General features: G+C 55.4%; 1 protein-coding gene across 1 annotated transcript in view; it reads right to left on the bottom strand.

Annotated features, from left to right (window-relative positions):
* Positions 1–9413, bottom strand: part of TIMP2 (TIMP metallopeptidase inhibitor 2) — a 51004-nt gene extending 41591 nt beyond the window's left edge. The window contains exon 1 of the mRNA XM_022589443.2: positions 8969–9413. Coding sequence (XP_022445151.1) covers positions 8969–9098 — 130 coding nt within the window. The 5' untranslated portion in view covers positions 9099–9413. The remainder of the gene's footprint in view (positions 1–8968) is intronic.
* Between the last annotated feature and the right edge of the window lie 1170 nt (positions 9414–10583).

Below are 10583 nucleotides of genomic sequence, written 5' to 3'. Positions count from 1 at the left end.
GGTACAATAACTAACGTAGCTCTGTCGCTACTACTCAGCGCTGCCTTGTAGCTCAAAAGCAGCTGCGGACTTTGTATTAGGAATGGGCGTGGCCGCGTCCCAGTAAAACTGTATTTTCCACAATAGGCAGTCTGGGGCCAGGGTGCAGTTTGCCAAGCGCTGAAAGGCCAGCAGAGTTTTAGGAGGCCGACTGCATCCTGTGTGTCCTGTTGTAGGGCACGGCCTTGCTGGGGCAGCACCAGGTGGAAACACACCACCTGAGTCTCACCTCGGAAACCTCAGATGTACTCAGCTCAGGGGTCCTCGGGATGCTGCAAAAATCAGATAGCAGTGATGGCTGCACAGCTCTGTGACTGCACTAAAAACCACTGAATTGTACACTTTAAATGGGTGAGCAGTATGTGAACTACACCTCAATAAAGCATAAGTCTCTGAGGCAGAAAAACAATAACAGTCTTCTTAAGAGGCAATAAACTCTTCCCTAATCTGCTTCTTGGGGGATGAAGGCAAAGGTGGGCAGCCCTGGACGCGCTCCCCCTCCCTCCGGGCTCAGGGCACTCACCCTCTCGCCCTCAGCCTTCTCCTCTGCCTCCCGCATCCTGAGGAAGCCTCCACCCCTGTCTCCCCATTGCCTTTTAACTTTAAAATAATTATACAACTCACACATGTTAATCACAGAAAATTTAGAACATACAGATAAGCAAAACGAAAGAAAAATCACCCTTGATCTCACCCACTGTCTAGAATTTTGACAGTCACCCTTCCAGACTTTTCTGTACATGTACAGTAAAAAAAAAAAAAAAAGGATAGAGATACATACAGAAGCAATAAAACTTCTGTATGCCGGGGAATTTTCACCATAAAAACCAGTGACAGTGGTTATCTAAGGGAAAGGAGGGGGTTGGGACCAGGAGGGATTAACTGAGGTTTCAGGGTGGCAATGACTAGTCTCTTAATTTGAGTATTTGCTTGATAACTTTTTGTTACAATGTACAGTTACGCATTGTGCACTTAAAAATTATATTAGACAGTGTTTGAAATGTGAAAGCATACTGACTGTAACTGGGCTTTTAAATTTAATGCACTCTGAACATTTTTCTAGGTCAAAAACATGAATCTATAATACTGTTTAAAATGACTGCTTAATATTCTGCTGTCAGGATAGAGCTTAATTTAATTCCTTCCGTTTCCTGAGTCCCTCCCTCATGCAGGTGCCTGCTCCGCTCACCTGGGTGAGGCAGTGGGAAGTTGATGAGCAAATCTCACGAACAAGGTCAGCTTCCAGGAGTTTCCATCCTTCATGTTCCCCAGAGACCACCCCCTCCAAGCCAAGGTGGACCAGAATCGCCACGTTCAGCCTCCTCGCTGTTAAGTCTCCTTTCATTTTAAAACCCTCTGTCTTCTTACTCTGCTATTTGATAGTCATGTGACCCAAGCAAGTTAATCAGCCCGTGCCTCAGTCTGATCATCTGTAAAATGGGCATAATTGTGAATCGGACGCGTTAACACGAGGAACGTGTGGATCACAGTTCTAAGCACTTAGCATGGATGATGACAGCTGCTGTTACTGTTACTTATCACAGTCACTTTTCCTTCACAGAACTACCACGGTTTCCCTCCTAGTTCCCTGGGCCCTCCTGGAGGCACCAGAGCCCAGGCTTGTGTGTCTCTGCGCCCCCCTACCTGTGTGATAACCATGGCCAGGCCTCAGGGCTGGGTGAAGATTACACGTCCAGCAGAGCATCTGGCTCAGAAAGAGCCAGTCCCCCCGCCGCAACCCCGAGAGCCTCCATGGACACTGTCCTAGGCACTGCACCTCTGCCCTTTCTTGGGATCTTTGCCCACAACCTTAAAAGGTAGGTAAATTATTATCTCCTCTTTGGTGATGGAGAAACCGTGGCAGAGGGCACTTGCCCAAGATCTCTCCCCTGGACTGAGTCGTGGGGCTGCAGAGCAGCTGCCCTAACCATGCTGCTCCAAACCTATGTGTCCCCACTTCCCACTGCCTCTGCTCCCACTTCCTCTTCCCTCCGAGACCCCTCACATACTTCCATAATCTGCTGTAGCTACTACAGCCGGAGACCCCACTGTCTCTCTCAGCAGAACTCAGCAGGGAACCCCACTGACCACCTGACCACGTTAGGGGATGCCTGGCCCTGGCCCTGAGGTCAAACCCCAGAGGCAGCCCCTGTCCCAGCTGGTCACCCCCCTGCCTGCCTTCCGTTTCCTGAGTCCCTCCCTCATGCAGGTGCCTGCTCCGCTCACCTGGGTGACTGACTACAAGCCCTTAACATTGCTCTTCTGCCTGCAGCTACCTTTCCCTCCCCCCCATGTCTAACAGCTCTCGGGGAGGTGGGGGGACAACAAAGACCCCCCTTGGTTCCCACTGCCGGGGCTTCAGGCTCTGCTGCTGCGCCCGGGCGCAAGGCTGCCCACCCTTTGGTTTCAAAGCCCCTTCCCACCATGTCTCTCACCCCTCCCCACAGGCCATAAAAAAGTCTTTTACAGGCAGTGATTAACCTTTTAGGGGTCACATACCCCTTTGAGAACCTGGTGGAAGCCATGGCCCCTGTCCACAGAAAAACATGGACACACACACACACACACACACACACACACACACACACACACACACACACACACACATACAGCTTTGCTTACAGTTTCAGGGCTCAAGACCGCCCCCCACCAGGCCCATCTCTGAACAGACGCCTATGCCCCCAGGTTAGGACCCTTCTTTATAGAGATCACATCTCAATTTAACTTTTACAGCAAACACTTGCCCAGTCCGCCTTGCTGGGGTCTCCAGTAGCTTAACCTAGCTTAAGCTAACTGGATGAGGCTGACCCTAATCTTGTCAGCTACAAAATGGGGTTCACCTGGGTCTCTATCACTTTCTCACTGGAGCTGCACATGCACGCAGCGATGGCGGCGCCAAAGGCTCCAGGATTCCAGCCAGCCCAGGCCTCAGGGGTCCTGGAGGTGGGCCCTGGGAGAGCCTGGGCCTGGGCTGCGGGAGCCAGCTTCACTCCTGCCCTTTCTGAGACGCTGGTACCCAGACTACCCCTCAGTCTGGAAGTCCTCCTCCCTCCCCACTTCCCTTGGCTGCCTTTCCTCCCAGCATTCTGGGGCATCTCACATAAGCCTCCCCCCACCCCGACACCCTATGGCCCTCGCAGTCTATGGATCCTGTAGCAACTAAACAGAAGCCTAGCCCAGCACTCAAAATCTACCTGTTCGTTTAAAACTATGCACAAGTGCAGCTGTCAATCCGTATAGTAAGGTATCTATAACGTCCTCTTCTCACACTCAGATTGCCTTGGGTACCCGCTTTGGAAATGACTGCTCTGTGCAAACTTTGGTGGTGGGTGTCAGAATCACCTGGAGAGTCTGAGAAATACCCATGCCCACGCCCTGAGCCCCAAGGGTCCAATATGGGACGCTAATTCAGACGACTGCCTTCCAGCAAACTCCCTGGGTGATGCCCGCTGTCACCCACAGGTACACACTCTCGATGCCTCTCCTCAGGCCCTCGGGATGGAATGCAAACTCTATGTGATAAACCAGATGTCCAGTCCCACTCTGCCTCTCGGGCCCTCCTGCCCCCGAGCCTGCTCTGTACCCAGACTCTCTCGCACCTTTCTCAGGCAGCCTGTCCCTGTCCTTGGCACTGCAAAATGATGCACTGAACCATGCCTGGTACATGTTCCCCCAGCTCCATCCTCCAATTTAGGGTTCTTTACGCTTTCAACCTTGATTTCCTAAGTCTGCCTTTCTCTTTCCAGAAAGACCATCCTAGCCACAAGACCACTTGCCCTCAGCCCCTTGTGTGTGTGTGTGTGGAGTGTATATGCTCTCACACACACTGCAGGGTGGAGGGGTGTCCAGGGCAGGCACCTGAGTCGAGCTCCAGGGCGGGGGAGAAGAATCGGTGGCACTTACACCCCTAGTCTGCCTTCTCTTTATCTCCTTTCATGCTTTTCCCCCCCAGTTTTATTGATATAATTGACATACAGCACTGTATAAGTTTAAGGTGTACAGCGTAATGATTTGACTTAGATGTATTATGAAATGATTATCACAACATGTTCAATTAACATCCATCATCTCATAGATATAAAATAAAAAACAAAAAAAAATGTTTTCCTTGTGACGAGAACTCTTAAGAGAGCAAATCCTAACTTTCTTATACATCATACAGCAGTGTTAGCTATAGTCATCACTTCGTACATTACATCCTTAGTACTTATTTATTTTATTGTTTTTAATTTTTATTTTTTTAACGTTTTATTTTATATTGGAGTCACAGTTGATTAACAGTGTTGTGACAGTTTCAGGTGTACAGCACAGTGATTCAGTTACACACATGCTTTTGCTTTTTCCTGCTGTTTTTTCCCATCCTTCAGACCTCCTGGGGTCCTCCAAGCATACCTCTTAGCCATTTTGGAACCCAAGGGGTTCATCTGCTCCCACAGCCCCTTGGGCACTGGATCAGCAGCTCTGCATCAGGACGAGGGTGGCTGCGTCCACCCCCCCGACCCCCAAAGCCTGGGAGTTGTCTAAACCCGCACCAATGGGATGCTCTGGGCAAGCCAGCTGAGATGAAAAAGAAGAGCGGCAGGACCCAAGCCCACCTGCAGCTCAAGGACTAGCGGCCAGGACCACCGACTCCAGGGGACCCAGCAGGCCCCAGGCTGGCACCATGTCCTCAGATCAGAGAGGGAGCAACACGTGGGGTGGGGAGAGCTCCCTCCTAGCCACGTGCCATGCCCGCAGCACAGCCTCCAAGCGCTGCACACATCTCTTCCCATCTCCCAACCCAGGTTCCAGTCACTCCCCTGGAGAATACATCCTTCCAGGAACACTGTCCAAGACCAAGCCCAGGAACTCGAGGGCCCCCCAAGGCCCCCTCCCCATCCTCTCATCGGAACCCGTTATCTCTCTTCAGATGCCCAAATGCTTTTCACCTTGTGACAGTTACTTGGTTCATTATTTGCCCGAAGCACATGGAGGCTGACTTACTTTAAGCCACGCCCCTGGCGGTCGGTCGGGGTTGGGGGAGTCTACATGCCTTCTGCCCACCCTGACCCACAGTCTTAAACGTGCTTCCACACTGCTTGGCACCAGTGTCCTAGCGCTCCCTCCTGAGGGCAGGGATCATGCCTTGCTTCTCCCTTATGTCCCCTGGGGCAGAGCTGGGCACCCTGTAACTGCTTGTTGCAACACAGGTGAGCCCGATAGGAAAATCGGGATTACGAAACACAGACTGATTATACACTTTGCGAAAGGAGTTGCCAACAGTGTCTTTACACAGCTCCACCCCCATCCCAGCCCCCGTGCACTCAAGGCCTCACTCAACTCACAGGAAGCTCATCTGCCTTGCTTTTCCCCGAGCACAGGTTTGGTGCCGATGCTGCCGTTCGTTTCTGAGTGTTTCTCCCCGAGTGGCCGCTATCTGGCCCCCATCAGCGTGTGCCCAAGGCCAGCCTGTTTGCCCTGGCAACCAGGCTGTGGGCCCTGCCCCATCTGGTGCTAGAGACCACCGGCGGGTTTGCAAAAAGCAGCGTCTAGAAATAGGAGCATCCTGAGAAAGACGGCATGGAGACTGCCTTCCTGGGAGACAGTGGCCCTGGGCCTCGCCATCCAGGCCGTGGGGGAGAGTTTATCATCTGGGCCCAGAGAGCTCCTGGATTCACCCTCGACTCCAGAAACCGGCCCAAGCGGCCCAGGTCTGCCAAGCCACTCAGCTGGCTAAGGAACTCCAGGCTCCCGCACTGTGGCACTACCTGAAGAGCAAGCCCAAAGCTGGTTTCCAGCCAGGTTACTGGAGCCGTGCAGGCCTGTAGGAGATGGCGAAGGACCCCATTAGATGAGAGGGAATGTGGCTGGCGGCACATCCGAGCAGGGCTCTGAGACGCGAAAAGACTTCCTGGAAAGGGAGCTCATCCTCACTTTTCTGGAAAGGACAGGGAGCGGGGCCTTCCAGGAGGAGCCCCAGTCACCTCTTCCCATCCCTTCATCCTCAATCTCATAACCTCGTAACAAACTCTTTTGCCGACCCCAGTTCCAATCCTACCAGCTGCAAGGGCTAAGGAGATGCCTCCCAGAAATCCTTACACAGGCAGAGAGAAAAATGAATGTTTCCTAAACCAACTGCCTCTTGTAGACACCAAGCCATTTCACAAGCCTGCATCCAGCCAACAATTAAAGGAGCCAGCACACTGCATTAAAGGTCAGTCTTTAGGGACCCCAAGTACAGCAGACCATCACCCTTCCTGAACCCCCGGGCCACTGCCCTGGTGGCACAGTCACCTGTAGGGCTTTAAAACTACAAAAGCCAAGGTCTGAGCCAGACGTTCGGTGTCTACAAAGAGATCCAGACCCAAGGCAATTATGCTCTCGGCCAGAGTGGGGAATCATCACCAAGAAGCCATGAACTTGCACCACCTAAAGGAGAGGCAGATGTGGAAAGGCTATAGCTTTCACTGTGGGGTTTACTCCATGGCCACCCTGGGATGTCTCTGGGACATATCCCGAGTTGACTAAGCACAGAAGGGCTGCCCATGGAACAATACTGGGCAGCATCCCCCCCAAATTCATGTCCACCCAGAACCTGTGAATGTGACCTTATTTGGAAATAGGGTCTTTGCAGATATGATCAAGTTAAGATAAGGTCATAGCAGACTAGGGAGGGCCCTGAATCCAACGACTGGTATTCTAATAAGAGGAGAGGGCACAGAGACACACGCACAGAGAAGAAGGCCACCAGAAGACAGAGCAGTGATTGGAGTGATGTGCCTACAAGCCAAGGGACACTAAAGATTGCTGGAGCCACCAGGGGTGGAACCGATTTTCCCTCAGAGCCTCCAGAAGGAACCTACACTGCTAACACCTTCATTTTGGATGTTAGGCCCCCTAAACTGTGAGGGAATCAATTCTTGCTGTTTGACGCCCCTCAGTTTGTGGTCACTTGTTACAGCAGCCACGGGAACCTAATGTAATGGGCTTTGTGGCGCGATCCTGTGGAACCTCTGAGCTGGGCTGGGGTTAAAAGTTTTGGCTCCACGATGATTCTGATGTGATGACTAAGCCACAAATGCCAACAGATGCAGGTGGAGGAGAGGGTAATGCGCAAAACAAGAGGGGGCCTTGGGGCATTCAGACACTGCTGCACCCTGACCTTTGCTGCCCTTGATCCAAACCCAAAGCAGAAACGGCCCCAGCGCTGCCTCAGCTGACACTGGGCAAGGATGGGAGTGGCTGGCTGGGCATTCTCTCTGTGCGGCCGAGGGGTGTGAGGTGGACCCAAGGCCCGACCCCTTCCTGCTCAGCCCCTGTGAACCAAGCCCTAGAGTCTCCTGAGCCACGGATTCCTTCTGAGCCTGGGCCTGATTCTGCCCTAGAAGCACAGCCTCTCTCTCTGCAAGGGGCCTGGACAGGCCTGGACTCCCAGGGGACACCGCATGCAAGGCCAATCCTGGCTCCGCCACTGGGAGGAGCCTCTCCTCCCCCCCACCAGTCTTGCTGAGCAGCGAAGCCAAACTGGAGAACTTCCCCAATTCGGGTTGTGTGGAAACCACTCTGCAAGCACACACCGTGCCCCAAGTGCAGGTGGCCTGAGCTACGTGATGCGCACAGGTAGGGTCACCCGAAGACTTCCCGCGCCAGGCCAACAGCGGCAGCTCCAAGGGCCAACTGAAGCGTGGCCAGGAGCCGTGGGGAGTGTGGGGAGTGTGGGGAGATCAGAGGGGCATGGCTGACAAGAGGAGAAACCCGGAGACCCTGCCTTTGAGTCTGCACAGGTGAGGACAGCCCAGCCTCACCACAGCTGGCAAGAGGATGCGTGGCTGGCGGCTGAGACTCAGTAGCAGAAAACAAACCTGTCAGGAAGTGAGAGTGAGCTGCAGAGGCCCACCTGCTGTGCATCCATCCTTTTGGTTAAACTGAACCTGCCCCAGGAAAACCTGGCTGACTGTCACCAGGGCAGTAGAGGCCTGCAAGTGCCGGAACTGGATGGAAACCTCCAGGGCCCAGCGGGTTCCTCCCATTTCTGCTGCATTCTCCCCACTTCTGTCTCCTGCCCCTCTGCGTATCAGAACAAATAGCTGGGCTCTCCTGCTTTCCTCGCTAGCTCCCATGTGTGGGGAGCAAGGGGTTCTGAGGGGAACAGATATTTGTCGGGCACTCTGAGCAGCCATACAACCCTACCTGCAACCTCCAGTCACCAAAGTCCCCCGCTTGTGTGGATGTCCTGAAAAAGCAGTCACCACTCAAGGACCCTCCTGCCTGTCCCTGTGTGCAATGCCTCCTGGGCAGGACGTGGGAGGAGCCGGCCCTGGGGCTCTTTCCAGCTGCTCCACTGAGCCCTTGGGGAACCTGACCAGGGGAGGGAAGCTTCCATCCAGCCCCAGCCTAATCTGGTGAGCCCCACAGGCGGCTTGGTGGGAGAGGCCCAGGCAGCGCAGCTCTTCCCCACCCAGCTCCAAGCCCAGAGGAGCCCAACTCCCATCTCACCTGTGAAAGTTTCTTCCTGGGGTCCCCGGTCCTTCAACCCACCGAGGTCGAGAGTCCCCCCACCCCCTAGGCTGTGTCCCGCACTCTCCCCGCTCCGCCCCCCCCTCCCCACCCCACCCCCCGCGCTGGCATCCCGGGGCCCTCCGCCTGCCAAAATCCAATCCGTTCCCTGGCTCCCTTTTCTGGGGCTGGAGCTGCAGCGGAATTTCGGTGGAATTTTGAGGTTGAGAAGCATCTCGGCAGAGAGGAAAATAAAGGAAGAGAAGGAAGGGGGGAAAAAGTACGATTTTGGCATCAACTTGCAGGATTCTAGAAGGCACCGAGGCCCCGGAGGCGGGCGCTGGGTCCCTCTGCTAGATGCGGGCGGGCGGGCGGGGCGCCGGCGAAACCTCCGGGTCCAGCACGTCCCGTAGGGGCGGTGGGCGCCGGGCCGGGGCGGGGTCGCCGTCCTTACCTACGTCTGCATTGCAAAACGCCTGTTGCGGGTGCACCGGGGAGCAGCTGCAGGCGTCGGTCGGGCGGAGCAACGTCCCCAGCAGCAGGAGGCCGAGCACAAGCCGCAGGCTGCGGGCCGCGGCGCCCATGGCGGGCGGGGGGCGGGGGCGCGGGCTCGGGCTCCGGCTAGCCGCCGCCGCCTGGGCTCGGGGCGCTCCCCTCTCGCCGGCCGGGGCCGCGCGGGTCTGGGCGGCGCTCCGCGGCCGCGCCCTCCGCTCCGGCCCGCACACGCCGCACAAACTTTCTCGGCTCTTGGTCGCGGGGGCGATGAGGGGGCGCGGGGCGCGGCCGGCAGCGCGGAGACGAGAACGGGCCGGGGGGCAGCGAACGAACGAGCGAGCGGGAGAGCGAGCTAGCGCGCCGCGGGCCTGGTCGCCGATACTCAGCTGCTTTCTATGGTTGTGTGCGCCGCGGGCGCGGGCCGAGCCGGCCTTTTATTGCTCTCCGAGGATTGTTGGGCTCCGCCCACCAGTGTTGGGCGGCCAATGCCGGCTCCGGGAGCTCCCAGCCGCCTCCTCCCCGCTCGCCTCCCGCGCCTCCCGGCCCTCCCCCAAGCCCAGCTTTTGTTGTGTCCAGCCTGGCACCGCCGGGACCCGCCGATGCGCACCTGGCTTCCTACCGTCCGGGACCGTACCCCGCAGCCTCCCAAATCTCCAGAGCTTGGGAGGGGGGGGCGCTGCGGGAGGACAGTGCCCAGTGGACCCTGACTCAGCACTTGGGACTCGCAGCCCACCCCTCCAGGGCACAGGCGGCCCACCCACCACCCCTTCCGCTCCAGCTTGACACTGGAGATGTACACTGCCTGATTCCCTTCCACCCCTGGGGTCCCTGAGATTCTAGCCAGGGATTGAGGAAAAGGATGTGCGCTTTGGAGCAGGGGTCGTTCCCTGCCGTCCCTCTCCCAGGCCCCTTTGGCTGGGTGGCCTCCTGAAATTTACCGAGGATTCCTTTTTCAAATGGAGGCCTTAGAATTTTAAGTGCGCTTGGCCAGTAGAGTTGGAGGGGGAAGGGAGAGTGGTTACTATGAACAAAACAGGATTTTATATAAACTGGCCATATTTTTGACCAGCCAGTGGGGCGGGGGGTGGGGGCAGGAGCCCAGGAGACAGTAGGATCGGATGAAGGCATTTTCCGGGCTCTGCTCCCTTAGCCTACAAATGTGGGAGCTGAAGGACTTTTCCCAAAACAGTTCTGTGTTCCACGGTAGGGCAGAGGGTCTTAGAGGTGTGGATGGCACAGAAAGTGTGGCCCCTGGGGTCCCTGTCTACCTGTCTCTGAGCCCTCTCTGTGGTGGGCACTGTTACACATAAAGCCTCGTTCTTGCCAGCAGGATGTTTGTAATCTAGCCGGGGAGTTGTAAACTGAGAAAAATGACACAATTAAAGAATAATTGCCCGCTAAACTGTGTTGCTGACTTGAGATGTGAAACTGGGAAATACTGAAACAATGGAAAAACAGCTTCTTTCTGTTTTTGCGTGCTTTGAAACAGACAACTTGAAGAAAAGTTAAATAGGCAGGGCAGTTATTTTTAGTACTCTACCAATTCCAAAGTCACTTTTTCGGCCTTTGTTTCT

Source organism: Delphinapterus leucas, chromosome 19 (genome assembly GCF_059928025.1).
Source record: "Delphinapterus leucas isolate spDelLeu-1000000601 "Yukka" chromosome 19, BTC_Dleu_Yukka2, whole genome shotgun sequence".
Taxonomy (NCBI): domain Eukaryota; kingdom Metazoa; phylum Chordata; class Mammalia; order Artiodactyla; family Monodontidae; genus Delphinapterus; species Delphinapterus leucas.
This window is presented reverse-complemented; position numbering and strand designations above follow the sequence as displayed.